At 33.6% G+C, this 19,136-nt stretch overlaps 1 gene segment (V, D, J or C); it reads right to left on the bottom strand.

Moving 5' to 3' along the window:
• Positions 1-2,598: 2,598 nt before the first annotated feature.
• LOC114649064 (T-cell receptor beta-1 chain C region-like) lies at positions 2,599-18,787 on the bottom strand. The segment is given in 6 exon segments: positions 2,599-2,850; positions 3,653-3,759; positions 4,861-5,187; positions 8,542-8,607; positions 9,536-9,590; positions 18,680-18,787. Coding segments are annotated over 6 exon segments (687 nt in total).
• Positions 18,788-19,136: the final 349 nt, after the last annotated feature.

Here is a 19,136-nt window from a genome sequence, read left to right as displayed (position 1 = left end):
TTTTAAATAAACAGGATTCTGAGAAACTAATTCATGCATTTATTTCTAGTAGGATTGACTACTGCAATGCGGTGCTCACTGGATGTTCAAACTGTTCTTTATACAGCCTCCTGTTAATCCAAAATGCTGCTGCAAGAATTATTACAAGAACAAGAAAATACGAACACATAACTCCAGTTCTTAAATCCTTACACTGGCTCCCGGTTAAGTTTAGGGCAGATTTCAAAATCCTTCTTTTAACATATAAAGCATTAAATGGTCGAGGTCCGGCTTACTTGTCTGAACTTAACATGAGTTACAAACCTGAGCGCACATTAAGATCTCAACATTCCGGTCTGCTTATGATTCCAAGGATTAATAAAATAACAGTGGGAGGTCGAGCTTTTAGTTACAGGGCCCCTAAACTGTGGAATGGTCTGCCTGCTACTATAAGAGATGCCCCTTCGGTCTCAGCTTTTAAATCACGGCTGAAGACTCACTACTTCAGTTTAGCATATCCTGACTAGAGCTGCTGATTAACTGTACAGACTGCATCTCTGTTGTTAGTCATTAGCACTTAAACATAAGTAACATGACAGTTATAATTGTATACTAACCCTCACTTATTCTGTTTTTCTTCTCGGTACTCAAATGTGGCACTTGGTGCCACGGCCCACCTGCCAAGTTGTTTTGCCTGCCTAAGGAAAAGTCACCCTAGATGGAGGATCGCAGGAATCGTGGGAAAGAGGGGTCCTTTCATCGGATTGGCTGGCCCAACACTGTTTCAGCCGTGGAATGGCCAAATGGGGGAGGCAGCTTGAAGGATGAGGTCTCTAGGACTCTACACAAATCCAAATCTTATCATGGGATATATCATCTACTGTTAAATTCTGCTCTGTACTTCTAAAAATGTATATTTTTTATTTCTTACTATATTGAGAAATTGTTCTGTTCTGTGTACTGCATTGTATTGTATTGACCCCCTTCTTTTGACACCCACTGCACGCCCAACCTACCTGGAAAAGGGTCTCTCTTTGAACTGTCTTTCCCAATGTTTCTTCCTTTTTTTCCCTACAAGGTTTTTTTTGGGAGTTTTTCCTTGTCTTCTTAGAGAGTCAAGGCTGGGGGGCTGTCAAGAGGCAGGGCCTGTTAAAGCCCATTGCGGCACTTCCTGTGTGATTTTGGGCTATACAAAAATAAACTGTATTGTATTGTATTGTATTGTAACTATTTTACATAACTTTTCAATATATGTTAATTAAATCAGAAGCTGGACCCATGTTTCAATAGCATACAAACAGGGTGGTATTGTGTTGATGTAGTTGCTGTTGATGCCTCACAGGTGTACAAATCTGGGTTCAAATGCTTATCTTGGTACTGTTGATGGTGAGCCTTGAAGTTTTCCCATTTTTTCATTGGTTTTAATTCAGATATTCCAATGATTCAGAAATTATTGGTATGGTAATCAGTAACTTTAAACTGCCCCATGAATGGGGAAAGTGAATAACGTATCTCTAGGATTGACCAGTGTCCCATCCAGGGATGGTAAGGTTCTGGAAAGACCAGCACTAGTCACTCCCCTGAATAGGTGAAGCAAAAAATGGATGGATGGATGGATGGATTTATATAAAAATATAGGGATTTGCATGGTGAAATGGACAATTTCAGCACTATTTTAAAATAGAGCAAATAATGTCAAAATAAAATGATGAGGGTTTATTAATCAAAAACATATAAGATAGACAAGGGAAAGGTGAACACAATGCATGAAAAAAATAAATAAATAAAAAGGAACCTGTCAGGTGGAGTGGTTTGGCCATTTTCTTACTTTCTCATAAACCAAAAATCTCTTTTTTTTTAATTTTGGATTCATGTTTTGGCTTTGTTCTTTAAACTAATTGTTTCTCAGTACTTTGGTCCAAGAAATATCTGACTATTGTCCTGTTGGAATCTAAAAGAGTATTTTCATAGCTGCAGCTCACTAGCAATTCAAAATATAGCCATGGATCACTCTCTGCTGCCTGAAGCAGGCATGCCAACAGTTAGAGTCAGCAAATATTTCTTGATAAGAATCGACTTGAAAAGAGTACTAATTCTCCAAACAGTCTACTAAACTTTTTCTTCCTCTCTCATTCTGATTTCCTGAATATAATTACTACATCTGCACTGATTAGACAGATCTGCTCCTCGCATCTCATATTTACCAACCCTTCGACTGATAGGGGCTTTCCATTCACCAGAATGGCTTTCTATTTTAAAGTATTGATGCTGATAGGCCCATTTGCTATGAATTTAGCCTGAAGTGTACCAAAGCAACTAAGCTGTTGATTCACATATTACAAGGATGAAAGATGAATCTGATGCAACATGACTTAATCTGCAACCCTGTAAAAGTCACCTTAATGATACATTGAACTAAAAAGACACTGGAATGAATATTCATGTGAAGTCCTTTAAGACTGGGTGCACTGCCTTACAAATAATATACTTTCATTTTAACATTAATAATAATAATAATAATAATAATAATAATAATAATAATAATAATAATAATAATAATAATAATAATAATAATAATAAATCAGTACACTCTTTGGGAGCAAACACATAAAACACAAGTAGAAACACATATGTATTTTATTGTGCAATATATATCAAACAAGCTGAGTTTTCTGTTGATTACATTGAAGTTTTATCATTAGAACATAAGAAAATAAGAAATTTGACAAACAAGAGGTGACCATTCAGTCCATCAAGCTGCATTGTTTGTTTTTTCAAAAAAGGCTTTATCAAAGGTAACCTTAAGAAATTATAATATTCTTCACTTTTACAGTAGATTGTTCCTTTTTATGATTGTTTTCTGAAAGAATGCTGAAAGAAAGTTTAAAATATAGTTTAAACTCAGGAGTTATACTTTTAAAAATCAAAAACACATAATTATGGCATATTCCTGTTTTTAATAATATTAAAAGGCAACCCTAGTGTTGTGATTAATTGAGGAGCATTCTAAATCTGCTAATATCATAGCAGATTTAAAAACAAGAACAAGTAGTTTGACTGAATGAAGATGTGTAAAACTGTATCAATATCATAGCTTAAAGTAAGCTACCCAGCTTATTAATATAAGTGTCTGTGTATCAGTGTATCCATCTGGTTGCTGTGTCTCTATCATTCCAACAGATGGTACCTCGCACACATTTGAAAAAAGAAAATGAATTGCATTTGTCATTCCAACAGATGGTCCATCACAATCATTAACAAAGGCATATGCATTGTATTTGTCATTTCAAAAGATGGTGCATCGCAAACATTCATAGTAATGCATTTTATTACTACAAATATTGGTGATGCACCATCTATTGGAATGACAAATGCAATGCATTTTATTCCTACAGGCATTAGAAAATACATTTAAATAGAAGGTACACTGCAAACATCAGCTCTGAGGTCTATGTTGATTATTTAGATTTCAACCCATCTAAGATGGGCACCACAGCTAATACATGTATAAATATAGATTAAATAAATATTTGAAACAAAAAGGTAATGTACTGAATAGTAATGTGGTTAGTCAATTGATATTAAGATATATATGTAGGGCATATGAGGATTTACATGCCTTGAAGAAAAAACTTCTAATGTTATATTTGTGGCAAAGAATAAACACACTTACCTTTAATTTCCAAATGAGAAAAAGGATTATCAGCCCATACAAACAACTTTTACACAAAAGTAGAATATATGCAAACTTTGTGCTCTTCACATTTTTGTTTAATTGGCCTAAAACAATAATAAAAAAGAAAAAATATTTATAAGTGTCATTGTCACCAAAGGTGTACCATAGAATTTTTATTAATTGATGGTGTAAAAGACTGGATATTTTATTAGTTGTTCAAGTAATCACTCTTACATATCTATCTATCTATCTATCTATCTATCTATCTATCTATCTATCTATCTATCAAAAACACCATGATATGCTGCATGTTTGCACACAAATGCATAATATACTTATATATACAGTACATGCTGAATTTAATGGGTATTTTGAACTATTGACAACAAAAAGAAAAACAGCAGGAAGCTAAAAATAGGGGAAAATAATATTTTTCAAAACTTTGACTGCATGACTTCTAAATCACATTAACTGCATAATATCTCAGTTAAATGGACTATGTCAAGGTGAGTGAATGCTCAGTATTATTATTATTATTATTATTATTATTGGAGTTTATTGGTTTACATTTCTGTGTTAATTATTTATTTGTTTGTCCAACAACAATTACTCCTGTGCAGTTTGTCTATTCACACATAAAAGCAGCTAAATGTACAAGGAAAATTTAGTCCAGAATGGCTTCTTTGTGAAACATATGAATTAATGAATGAATAAATGCTTATATATATATATATATATATATATATATATATATATATATATATATATATATATATATATATATATATATATATATATATATATGGTTGCAATAGTTTACTGTCAAATAAATGCAAAGAGTACACGACACGTGTTTCGCCCTCATTCTGGGCTCATCAGGTGTACACACTCCACTGCACTCCCTCTCGGGAATCGAACCTCAGAGTCAGAGGCGATGCCCCTAACGTTGCGCCACGGCGTGTGGTTCGTTTATTTGACAGCATATATATATATATATAAACTATTGATTTGTGTTGCTTGAAAGGTTTTGTCTCCTTTTGTGAACATGTGGTATTTTAAAAGTAATATACACCTTTGAAAACAAAACTTTAGTTAAATAATTTGATTTCTTCTTAAATTCATAAGCTTTTATAATCAGGCCTTAATGTGAACTATGACAGACATAATCACAGTAAACTGTATTGGATTGATTTTGAAATCCTTACCTTTTCCACTGACATGATCTGTTACATATATCACTCTATCAGTATCATTGTAGAACTTGGCCACACAGGTGAACACATTATCTGCATTACACCAAACATTTCTTGACACCCTCAGTCTGCTGCTGATGCTGTATGTTTTATTATTTGATTGGACTGCTCTATAATCAGACTTTGCTTTATCAGTTGTTTTCTTCTTATTGATTTCCCATGTCAGTTCAATATGGTCAGGGTAGAAGTCAGTGGCCAGGCACACCAGAGTCACAAACTCATTAGACTTATCTGCCACTGGCTCAAGTATTTTAACATGAGGCTCAGCAATACTTCGTTCTGTGGAAGGAAAATTATTATTATTATTATTATTATTATTATTATTATTATTATTATTACTACTACTACTACTACTTTGTGACACACTAAACCGAATATATATATTCCTTTTCAATATAGACTTATTTAGCAAGTTTAGAGGAACTTTACAGTCTATTTCTTCTCCAGGTTTACTGTCTTGGCTATTTGCTTCAAATTCAATGTCCCCTTGAATATATATTTTTATTAAATGCTCAGTTATTAGCCCAGTTCACTATGTTATTAGTGCATAAATCATGTGAAAATGAAAGGCAACATAAACAGAAAAATAATTTTACAACAAAACAGTAAGAAATCATGTAACATATAAAAATGCATTCTGAAGAGGATTTCCTTTTATTGTGTTACTCATTTAATTGCTTGTCATTCAAGTAAAAATGTACTATAAATATGCACTCCCTGTTTTATTTCACCAAAAGAAATATTACACTTATTCTCTTTTCCGGTTTGTTTTTCATACCCATTTTTAAAAATTTTTTCTTAAGGTCTAGTACGAACATTGATCGCTCTTCAATGATAACACTGATTATATATTTTCAAGTGACATCGCAAAATTCACCATTCCAAGCACTGTTCTATTCTTATTTAAATGTAAGTAACTTATTTAAAGCATTATAATGTAATAGTCACAAACTTATTCTGTCTCTGATTGGTACAAACTGAAGTGTAAGTATATACAAAAAATTCAGGAAGAATCTAACGAGTTTATTCATGTGTTTGCCTTCTTTTTTTTTATTTAGGAATGCATTCTCAAAAATGTTTAATGTAATTGAGGATTACAGGAAGACAAAGCCTATTCATTAAAAAAGAAAAAAAAAAATGAAAGTCAACATTTAAGCTAACATTTTTTATTTACTTGTTTCTGATATCCATCCACCCTGCTTCCAACACCTCTTAAGCATAAGGGTACATTATAGAAACAATCCTTGGGCAGGGAACCAGTTGACCTCAGGCTTATGTAATTGACTGTTATCTATACATGTATCATGTTTTAAACTATATATATATATATATATATATATATATATATATATATATATATATATATATATATATATATATATATATATATATATATATATATGTGTGTGTGTGTGTGTGTGTGTGTGAAAAAGAAAAAGAAAAAACTGTGTAAGTGATTTAATATTAATAATTATTATTAATATTAACAATTGTTTACTCCTCCACTCCACGCAGTTAACATTATTTACAAAAAATAATAAATTAATATAATGCTTAATGAATTTTTGCAACTATTTGGAATATTATGCTTTTTAAAAAAAGAATACTGTCATTTTATATATAAAAAAGTTAATTACCGAAACGTATGTTCATACCATGGTCCCTATTACCTATTCTTTACTTATGTATTAAGATCTGTATTGTTTTATAATATTTCCATTATTATTTTATTTTTTTATAACAGCCAACATATAGTAATAGAGTTACCTATACTGAAGATCTTCTGAACATAAAATATACTGAATTTTTAATAGTGAAATACGATTTTAAGTATAAGTATCCATGTAAGAATTTGCAGTATATATGAGCTGCTCGGGTATATACCTAGAGCATAGTTAAATGTTTACTCTTAAGAAACTATACACACGGAACTCCGAAAAATCCAAAACAAAACATAGAAACATGTAAGTTAAGTCAATTTACAAACGAACGTTGTGCATCTCTTTTTTGATATTTTCCTGTAAGTACAATGGACACAGTCAGCGATTTTGATCAACATTTTAAAAGATAATTATGTCTGTCTGTAGAATATTTGTACTTTGATTTTTGGTATAATTTTACTTCTATTTTCAGAACTCTGTCTATCAGTGACCGAGAGAGAGAGAAAGAATAAGAAGCTTACGAATTTGTCTCGATCAGTTATTTCTATATCTTTTCATAAAGGTTACTTACCTAAAACAGTTAATCGTGTCCCATTACCGAAGTACGCTTCTCTGTTACTACACGCTGCATTTGCGCTGTATAAAATTTAGTTTCTAATGCTTTCCAATAACTACTAGAACTAAATGACTGATGTGATTAAAAAATAAAAGGGTCTGACAAAGAAATATAACAGTCACTTAAACCGTGTACCTTCAACAGACCAGTTTTAAACAAAGTTAATATGCAAGTAACTCAGAAGGCATACAAGAAAACAATTAATTTGAAGGCGTCTGAAATCAATTTCTTCAGTCTTTTAAAGCAGGTTTACATGGGAAATTAATTTCTTACCTAAAACTGTTAGTTTCGTTCCATCTCCAAAATAAGCAGGTTGAGCATTCACGTCGTTTTGCAGTTGGAGGAAAACTGAGTTTGTATTCCAGCGACAATCGGGGTTTACAGTAGAAAATACTACAGCGATGTAATCTATCTATCTATCTATCTATCTATCTATCTATCTATCTATCTATCTATCTATCTATCTATCTATCTATCTATCTATACTGTATGTTTATGCAAATTGACCAACTGAACAGATTTCACCGAATTACAGTCAAATAAATTACTTATTAACCTTAAGAGAATATATTCATAAATAAAAAGTTATATATATTAAGTATATAAAGACATTAAGGTATATATGTATGGCATACATGGTTACTTTTATGCACGATACACGCAAAAACGTGTTTTCTTACCAAGAACAGTGAGTTTCGTACCAGTCCCAAAGTAAGCTGGGTTGTTGTAGTTCACACTGTTCAAGAGTAAAAGAAAAACATCCTTTCTTCTCATTCAAAAAGCCTTCAATACGAGCGAAAGAAATGCCTCAATTATTTACTTATTTCTGCTTTTGTATAAAATTTGAATATTTACATAAGAGTCCAAATATCCTTTCTGAATGTAATATTCCAGGGACTTCGCAGATGAATTTTGAAATTTTTCATATGTTCGTCTCGATACATTTCAAATAAGTAACAGACTGGCATCGCTGGATTCAAGCAGACATCAGAAAATGTTAAATATCGGAAATAATTTCAATATTCCCTGTACAGCATTTATACATAAGTACAAATAATCAATCATTCAATAAAGTAAATAAACACACACGTACAATATATTTAAAAGGAAAAGCAAACCTTACCTAAAACTGTAAGTTTTGTCCCAGTTCCAAAGACAGCAGGGTAGGTGTTCACATCAATATTTAGCAACCGCAAAAGCACAATAGAAGTGACGCACAAGTGCGGACCCAGACATGTACTTTATTGTGCAGTTTACATCAAATATTTTTATTGAACTTCTTAGTTTATGGAGTTATCGATTTTATTTTATATGTTAAAAATTTATACTTGGAAAAAATATTTATGCATATCTTACCAATAACAGTCACCTTTGTTCCTGCTCCAAAATATAATTCAGAATAACTAGCACTACAGCAAACCACTTATATAAAACGGCAGAATACGTTAAAATCGTCACTAACGAGTAAAACTTTCTTTCTTTCTTTCTTTCTTTCTTTCTTTCTTTCTTTCTTTCTTTCTTTCTTTCTTTCTTTCTTTCTTTCTTTCTTTCTTTCTTTCTAATGAAAATATGTCCAGTCATGACACGTAAAACATTATAGCAACAGTCTCAGTGATCTTGAATAAGAAGGTATTACAATGCTATTAGATTTCATAATCTTTAAATATGATGTACAAAAAGAAAACATTAAAAATTATTTACTTAACAGACTGAAATATATAGTCTGATTTACCTAAAACAGTAAGTTTGGTGCCGCTTCCAAAAACAGCAGGTGTAGTTGTTCACAGAGATAAAGAGTAGTTTTAAAAGGAGGAAGGACAATTTCCATCCTTCCAAAGATGTTTTGGTAATTCAGCCCATTTTATAAAGCTAATTTAAACAGTAAACCCCCGTATATTGACTGTATTTCTAGTATTGCCCATTTTTCCACCTGTTCGTCCATTTTAAAAACACGTTTTGCACATTACAGAGATCTCCGGGTAGCTTTAAATTATGTATAATACATAACACGCAATTGCACGATTTATAGTGTTCGACTGCTTTGATAAATATTTTTGTTATTAAAACGGACAGTTCAAGAAACTTAATAAAGCAACTGAAATGAATGAAAGAATTTGTCTGAGACTGTCATATATATTAAAACATTTTAAAATGTAAAACTATACATAGCTAACTCGTTACTGCAAATTGTAATAATTTGCCTACACATGTTAAAATATTCCATTTTAGCAAAGGTAAATGCATTCTCAGTACATTTTAAGTAGAACGATACAAGTGATGATGGACACTAATAATTAAATAAATTATATAGAAGGGGAAATAAAAAAAAAAAATAAAAATAAAAACTTACCAAGAACAGTTAGTTTAGTGCCTGCACCAAAGTAATAGACAGTGTTTGCACAGTGCTAAGTTAATATCAAAAAATCAAATGAAAGATTTCTTTGAGATAAGAAATAAAATAATCATCTTTCTTTGTCAAAGTCCAGTTTCTTACCTAAAACAGTTAGCTTGGTGCCATCACCAAAGTAAGCTTCATATGCTGCACAGTAATTGCATTCAATGGCAATAAAAACATACAACAAACTTAATAATCTATGTATTGTTGCAAAATACCAATAAACTAAATAAAAAATAATGAGGTGTAATTTTAAATCAAAATACAGTATATTTTAAGCAACTGTTTTGATCAAACTGAATTTTTTTTATTGCATTAAAACTTTTATGTGTCAATGTTTGTTTGTTGAGGATGTGTGAGTTTGCCAGACACAAAGTTACAACTGCTGATTTAAAAGGATTTTTGGTTAATGCTTTAATTTACACTTAAATAAATAATTGCACTTACCAAGAACAGTTAATTTGGTTCCATCACCAAATGTATAATCATAACCAGCACAATGATAAATACATGATCCCAAAACAACAGATAACATTCAATGATTGTGATCAATGTCTTCTGTCATTATGCAAAATAGTTTAACATAGCATAACACAAAATTCATGATCCCAGTTACCACAATTAAGGGTTATCATGGGCTGAGGACCATCATAGCAGCCCCAGGTACAAGACAGAAAACCAATATGTGCTCCCAGTCAATTGCAGAGCTCCCTTACTCACTCAAATAAAGTAATTTCACATTCTATAACAAACTGTTTTCTCATCTTTAATTTATATACATATATATTTACAATTTTTAGAAAATTGAAAAAGTATAAATCTTTGAACTTACCTAAAACAGTAAGTTTTGTCCCATTTCCAAAGTAAGCAACACTAGCAGAATCACATTGATAAATCCACTGGCAATAAAATATTGGTGCACATCATGCTGTAGGTTTTAATCTTACTTACAAAACCAGATTTTTTGTTTTAACCTACTCCTTAAACCATGGTTCCTAATTACAGTAAAATTATGTTTGTTAGCATAAAAATGCTATAAGTAGTGACTGATACATTAATTAAAATATACACTGAAAAATGAATGATAATTTCCAAGAATTGTTAAAAAAATAAGCTAATGTAAAAATCATACAAGGCAAATCAATAGTACATTAGAGTTAATAATTCACTTCAAAGTTCTCTGTCTCTGTCAAAACATGAAACTGTCAGTTCTCTTCTCTAGAAGTTTTTGTACAGCCTGTCAATGTAAATATATCACTGTGGCTCCCTGTCCCCACGGCGTTACAGAATAATACAAAAACCAGACATCTCACAGATGTCTTACATCACTACACTGCTTATAGAACAATCAGCTCTGAAAATGTATATTTATACTGGAGGTGACATACAACAGGAAGCTCACACAATAGCACATAATCCTGGCCCACAGGAAGGAAATGTCACCTCAGTTCTCTTCTATTAACAGTACGCAGCTGGATTCGATCCTGTAGAAAGTAAAGATTTGTCAGTTTTATGAGGTAGCAAGTTCATGTGAAAATAAGAGCTGCTTCAATGAGGCATCTATCTATCTATCTATCTATCTATCTATCTATCTATCTATCTATCTATCTATCTATCTATCTATCTATCTATCTATCTATCTATCTATCTATCTATCTATCTATCTATCTATCTATCTATCTATCTGATATAATAAAGTTCTGTTTTAGCCGATTATCAGTTTTCATGTACTTATAAATAAAATTAAGTATTCATCATTCAGGAAATGAATGTATAACTTCTTAGAACTGTGTTTCATTGGACCTGATAAAACTTTGTGAAAGTATATTTTATGAAATGTTCTATATACAATGAGGAAAGCATCTGCACAAATGTCTATAGTCTATTGCATTTTTTTTCAGGCTCAAGTCTTTTCATTTTGGTGGAACATTTCTGCACATATTCTACTATTTTCCATCTTTCCATATGTGTGAGCAGCAGCAGCAAAAAAAAAAAAAAAGTAGGCGATACTTACAGGGTGCTCTCATTTCCTCCCACAGTCCAAAGACATGTAGATTAGGTGGATTGGTGATTCTAAATTGGCCCTAGTGTGTGCTTGGTGTGAGAGTGTGTGTGTGTGTCCTGCGGTGGGTTGGCACCCTGCCCGGGATTGGTTCCCTGTCTTGCGCCCTGTGTTGGCTGGGATTGGCTCTAGCAGACCCCCGTGACCTGTGTTCGGATTCAGTGGGTTGGAAAATGGATGGATACTAACAGGCCAGAATTTATCTGGCTTGGTTAGTAACTGGGACTCTCTGGAGGACAACATTTAGAAATAAAAGTGCCAAATTGTTTCTTCAGAGCAATGTCAAAAAGGGGCCATTTTTTGATTCAAAGAAAGAACTATACTCACAAAGGTTCCCAAAAGAACTTTCATTTTTTTTAGATCTGTAAAAGCCTCCATAAATAACCACAAATATATGAAAACAGATTTGTGAAATACCAAGGAGCTCATGCAAAGGACTATTGCTGCACAATCACACAGTCTAAGTTCAGGTTTTCTAAATTTGTTAGTATCCTGCTAGGCAGTCTACTATCGAGAAAAAGTTTTTGTTTTGTCCACACATTAGGAATCTTTTCAAAGCCCAAAGAACCAATTTCATATGCAAAGGTACCATTCCAGAGTGAACTGTCTCTTTGTCAAGTAATGGAGCCACAAGGAACCACGTAACCCAGTAAAGAGCTATTAAGTAACCAGTATTTCTAAGAGTGCAGCCGCAGACAGAAGGACAGAAGGATGTTGGTTAAGTTGCTGGCTGTTACACCAACTGCATGACACCTTGGCAAACCTGTAGGTTAAATAATTACTGTTGTACTCCAGGCTACTGGAGATTATTCATATCAGTTAGGACTCACAGTGAGGAGATGATCACAGATGGTAGAAGCAAAATGTTGGAGAGCTAAAGTAATCACTTTTCAAGGGTTTCACTCCAAAAAGGAAACAACTGTCAGCTCAAATTATGTGCTTTCAAAAGTGTACAAATACTTGGAAGTATTAGACATAGAGCCAACTCTTGGGGAATTCAAGAATATTTTATGCCGTCTTACCATAAAAAAAAACAATTGGAAGTGACAGAACTACCCCAGAATTAATCAAGTGCTTCTAAAGTACTTTTCTCCTGCATATCAAGGTTTAGAAATATGAGGTTGGATAACAAAGAGGCAAGAAGCATTATCCTTCACAAACAGTGTGACAAAGAGATTTCAAATTCTCACTTCTCAGTATCACTGGCATGCCCTTTGTTTGTGTTATGGGTCACACTATAAAATAGCAGAACTTGTCTATTCAGAGTCCGTTTGGCTTTAGAACCAGGAGATCTTCAACTGAAAGAAAACTATAGTGAATAATAATGTCCACTCTACCTTAAATTTATTGAACTCACTAAAGTAAATATCCTGGTCAGCACAGATGGCATTTTCAAGTTTCAGGCAGCACGGTGGTGCAGTGGGTAGCGCTGCTGCCTCGCAGTTGGGAGACCTGGGGACCCGGGTTCGCTTCCCGGGTCCTCCCTGCGTGGAGTTTGCATGTTCTCCCCGTGTCTGCGTGGGTTTCCTCCGGGCGCTACGGTTTCCTCCCACAGTCCAAAGACATGCAGGTTAGGTGGATTGGCGTTTCTAAATTGGCCCTAGTGTGTGCTTGGTGTGTGGGTGTGTTTGTGTGTGTCCTGCGGTGGGTTGGCACCCTGCCCAGGATTGTTTCCTGCCTTGTGCCCTGTGTTGGCTGGGATTGGCTCCAGCAGACCCCCATGACCCTGTGTTCGGATTCAGCGGGTTGGAAAATAGATGGATGGATGGATGCAAACATAAGTTGTCTTTCAGAGCTGCATAATACCATCTCAGCCTCCATCTCACTATCAGAAAATGGCTCAGTATGACGGCAGCATCTGCAATGCTTTTAAAATATTCAGTTTAGTCATCAATGGAAGGCATCTACTTCTGCACAAGGTCTGATGGATGACTGTTCAGTCATTTTTTATGTAAGTGCAAAGTCAGATTTTATGTTAATCTAATTAAGAAGTTGCTATTTCACATTGAAGTTGAAACATTACACTACACAGCAAGTCCAATTACTAAAGGACTGCTTCTCTCCGGCCTGAAAAGACTTTGGACTGACTGTCTACTTGTAAAACGACAATGTGTTGAGACACAATATACTGTAAATGTTCCTCTAAATATTCCCATTTATAACTACATCCTAGACATAATTTGTATAATTAATAATGTGAATTTCCCCTTGGGATTAGTAAAGTATCTATCTATCTATCTATCTATCTATCTATCTATCTATCTATCTATCTATCTATCTATCTATCTATCTATCTATCTATCTATCTATCTATCTATCTATCTATCTATCTAATTTATCAATTCTGCTATATTGGATCCACTATCAGTGACAACCTGATATTAAACAGTCATATTAGAAATGCAACCTGTACCTTATTTAAACACTCCATGCATTTGCTGAAAAACAAAAGGCTTACAACACAAAACATGATGGCACTCCTGCATTGCAGTAAATTATGCTCTTAATGTGGCAAAAAGAAGAAAGAAAAACTGATATTTTTCTCAATGCTTAATTCAATAGAATCACAAATATTCAAGGTCCTCTTACATACTTGTACCACAGTTATGGACGGCTTGAACGTTTTGGTATACAAGAAACAATCAAAACCCAAAAAACTCTGCTTATGTAAAGCTTGTCATCTGCTACCACAAACTACACTTTACAGATGTTTACAATGTGACCTGAATGCAACTATCATGAATACCACACACTGAGTGGAAGACGTTGACACCCCCAACAGATGTGATCATGAACAGTGTAACAGCTTCAAAAAAGGACAACAGAACTCTGCACCTGGTTAAAGAAAAGAGAGCTCACTACAAAGCCAATAAAGAGTACAGAGTACACTATGACTATTAACTACAGATGCTGCCATTGAAACACAGACTACCTCCCAATATTGGACTTTCAGTCCAAAGCCAATGCAAGGCAAAACAATCAGAGCACACATGTAGTTCAGCCTAATTGCAGTGTGTATGTTGCACAATTATATTGTTATTGCTATCTTCTGCAGATTAGTATAATACAAGCAACAGATAATGAATATGACAAATGTTACATAACCTTCTCAAACCTCTTAAATCCTTAGAGTTGAACACAACACTATATTAAATACAATCAATATGACTGATATAAGAAACAATTGCCAAGTTTGCTTATGTTGTTTGTCAATCCGAGCGACTATTGAGTAGTTATTTAACCACAAAATAAGAATTGTCTAATGGTTTGAGTACTAATGGCCATACTCTCCAAGGAGGATGGAGAAAACGTTTCTGTGCAGTATAGCTAACATCTTTAATAATACTCATTCTATGTGAGCCTGTGTTGTATATTCAAACACAGTAGGGTGCTCTGATCTAGTACTATTGAGGCACTTTATACTGACCTGTGGCACAGGGCTGAGCAGGTGCACACCAGAATGTTAAGATGCAAGAGAAGTTGTATTCAACTGTGCACCTAAAGCAGTTGGTGATTAATGATGAGAGAAATGACAGAGTTTTAAAAAAAGCATGGAAACTTTTTGAATGTCCCTTGTATATCATTGTATTTGTTCAAATGAATTCAACTGAAATAGCAGCAAAACTCTGTTTCTTTTTCAGATAAATTCCTGAAATAAATTTTGTATTGCGACCAGCAAAGTTTGGTCATTTGAGACAGGAATGAAGGTGTTTAGTCTTGAAGTATTTTCATGCATTAAATTCATATGTGTCTATCTCTCATTTAGCACTTTAAAAGAAGTTTAGTTAAAAGGAAAAATAAAAGAAAAAAACATCAGATTTGTTTCCTGTCATGTGAAATCATTTAGTAGAGGAGCAACATGTATTGTTTGTTTGCTCTGGTAATACAATGTCTACTTTTCCAATTATGAAGGCAGTCTTGATAACAGCACTACTAAATATGCATTATCAGTGACGGAAAAGTTTCTTGAATCTTCATTGCTACTAGTTACCATTTAAAATATGACCGTAATGAAATAAGACACTACTACCAAAAAAAAAAACAAAAGAGATTAAGCAGTCTAAATCTTTAAAGGTAGGACATGGCTCCTTAATGCAGTACTCTCAGGTACTTCCAGAGTACACATTAGTCTGACTGCTTTTAAAGTTTGTTGAGCCTTTTGAAATCTATGGACACCAATCTTCATTGAAATATCTCCTGCTCACTGTCAAGGCATAATGTTGTGGCCTCCAGACATTTCTATAGAAGAAGAAAAAAAGAAGGGCACTGGCAAGAAGTCCAAAAGTGTGCCAGCATCGTCTAGAGAAAGCCACAGATGGGCTATCAATTCCATGTGCTGAACACCAGTATAACCTTTATGACCTTGAAAATACAGGATTCACCTGTTCTCAAACTTCTAGTTTGCCTTGAAAGGTTTTCCCTTGATCACAGCTAGTTATAGTACTTCAATACTTTTCATCTTTGGTTTATTTTTTTTTATAACCTTGCATATCTGGAGTGTTCTGGTTTTCATTCATTTCTATATTTGTGGTAACAGTCAAAAGATAACATTTTCTTTGAAAGTGTGAAACTGTTAGAAAACCACATTTATTTTGCTTAAAAAACAGTACAGAGAAATATGGATAGCTGGCAGCAGGAGGCACTCTTAGATCAGTTAAATTATATTGTAATACTTTGTCTAAATGCAACGTTTGTGGGGGTTTAGATTTTTTTTATTACATAGAACTGTATATTCTGTGTACTTTATTAAGCACTCATTCAAATTAACCAAAATAACTGCCTTGTTAATGAAATGAAGGTTTCTTTATTTGACCATCATAGACTGATTAAAATATTTTATGAAAGATTTTAACTTTCCCATCCAATAGTAGCATGGATTACCATGAGAGCAAATAAAACATAAACAAAATGGTAAGTATGAACTAAATAACCATTTGAACAAATACAGTGATATACGAGAGATGTTCAAAAAAGTCAAATGCACTATTTATTAAGAATTTCATAAACAAATGACATCTCTTTCTACATAGTCACCTTCATTTCTGATGCAATTTTCCCAGCGTCATACCAACCTTTTAATGCCCAATTACTCCTGCTGCTTTCACTGTTTCCAATGAAAATATGAAAGTGAGGAAACTTTTTGAATGTCCCTCGTATATAGTCAAAAAAAAAAAAACTACTGAAGTAGAAATGTTCAATTAAATAAAAGTCATTAATAGCTTAATGACTTTAATAAAAAATCATTAATAACGTTTTCCTAATCTAATCTAATTATTATTAAATACAATGTTATTGTTCTATTTTAGTTTGATAATCTATTTACTTAAGAGTTAACTATTGTAGGATTTATTTTGAAATGTTCCTGGTTTTAAAGATTGTTTTTATTTAACAATGGGACTTTTCCAAATTGCACATTTCTAAATTTCTTTTTTAATGCTGGCACTATTTTTTGAAATGGATCTTTTCATAATTGTTTTGTCACTCAAGACAGTGACCCAGAGGCTGACCATATTCCTATTGGTTAATCCTTTGGTTATAATTACTTTTCACTGATTGTAGACTACCAAAAATCTTCAGTGTTACTTGCCTACCAACTGGCAAAGACATCCGTACAGATAAGAGCTGGGACAGTTAGTTTGACAGATGACATATAAAGAAGACATTTAACAAATGACACTGTTTTGAGACAAATTGATGGTATAATGGAAAAACTCGGGCAGAGAAGTGTTCTTGAAAATGCTGATGATGAAGTTGTTTGCTGCTTTTCCTTCCCACACTTCCTTTGTGAACTATCATTACAAAACATAACATTCTTTTTCTCTCATATGCATGTGATATCTAGCAATGCCATTATTTTAGAGTAAATGATGTTCCTCTTATGGTGTCCTTAATTAATTGTGTTGGTGAATTTAAAAAGTTACTGAATGAAGGCTACATATCTTTGAACACAACAACACAGATACGACACTTCTTGGGAGAAATGATGAAGACCACAAAAATATTCTGTCACTTTTTAACTATAAGTTGGACTGTTAATTTTACTTAATAATCACACAACTTACATATTACTTTTGACACCAGTATGGTTTTAAAACAAACATTACAAAAGTATCTAATTTTTTCTATCTTAAAACACTAGAAAATAAAGATGGTTTCTGAATTTAGAGAATACTGACAAATTATTTTATGCTTTTATTTCTAGTAGGATTGACTACAGTACATTAATCACAGATTATTCAAGTCATTCTTTGTGCAGCTTTTAGTTAATTCAAAATGCTGCTCTTAAAAACATTACAAAAACTAAAAAGTACAACCACATAATTCCAGCTTCCAGTTATGCTTGGGGCTGATTTCAAAATACTCCTTCTCACATATAAAGCAGTAAATGGCCCAGCTTATATATCTGAAATTCTCATTATCTACAAACCAGACTGTGCATTAAGATCTCAAGATGACAAACTACTAATGATTCTGAGGATTAACAAAATAAGAGTGGGAGATTGGTGGCATGGTGGCACAGTGGAAACACTGCTGCCTCGCAGTAAGGGTGCCCGGGTTTGCTTCCCGGGTCCTCCCTGCATGGAGTTTGCATGTTCTCCCCGTGTCTGTGTGGGTTTCCTCTGGGTGCTCCAGTCTCCTCCCACAGTCCAAAGACATGCAGGTTAGGTGCATTGGTGATCCTAAATTGTCCCTAGTGTGTGTGTTTGTGTCCTGTGGTGGGTTGGCGCCCTGCCTGGAATTTGTTCCTGCCTTGTGCCCTGTGCTGGCTGGGATTGGCTCCAGCAGACCCCCGTGATCCTTTGTTAGGATATAGCGGGTTGGAAAATGGATGGATGGAGTGGGAGATTGAACTTATAGTTATGTGACCCCAGAGCTATGGAAGGATTTTCCTGCTTATATAAGAGATGCCCCTTTAATCAAAGCTTTTAAATACAGACTGAAAACTCACTAATTTAGTCTATCAGTTAGAGCTTCTGATTGGCTGTGAATTTTACAACTCAGTTTGTTAGTCATTTTATAAACTGCTACTAACCTACCTCTGTTCTGTTTCTCTTCTCAGCATTCTGCTGTAGCACTTGATTCCAGTTGGCTGAGGTCTCCAAGACTGTGTTTGTGTCTGACTTTGTTATAGTATAAGTGACCATTACTCCCCAGACATTTGTTTTTATTTAGCTTCTGACTGGAGCTTTTGTTTTATTTTCTTCTGTTATATACTCGCCATAGTTAAAAAATTAATTAACTGGCAGATTCTACTGGATTTCATTCATGTTAATAAGTTTTGAACCCCTTTGTTTTCTTGTCTGTTTAAACATGTTTGTGTCTTTATGTGCATTCATTATGCATTTATTATGTAATTAATAATTTGTTAAATATATCATATGTACCTAAACTGAAGTGAAAGGTGGTCATGAAGAAATCAAGCAGGTATCAATATTGAATGCTCAAGGCTGTAAATTCCAGAAGACATGCTTCCAGATGACCTTCTTTGAGGCC

The sequence above is a fragment of the Erpetoichthys calabaricus genome, chromosome 3 (assembly GCF_900747795.2).
Source record: "Erpetoichthys calabaricus chromosome 3, fErpCal1.3, whole genome shotgun sequence".
NCBI lineage: Eukaryota > Metazoa > Chordata > Cladistia > Polypteriformes > Polypteridae > Erpetoichthys > Erpetoichthys calabaricus.
Note: the sequence above shows the minus strand (reverse complement) of the source record. Positions and strands in the feature narration are given on the sequence as shown.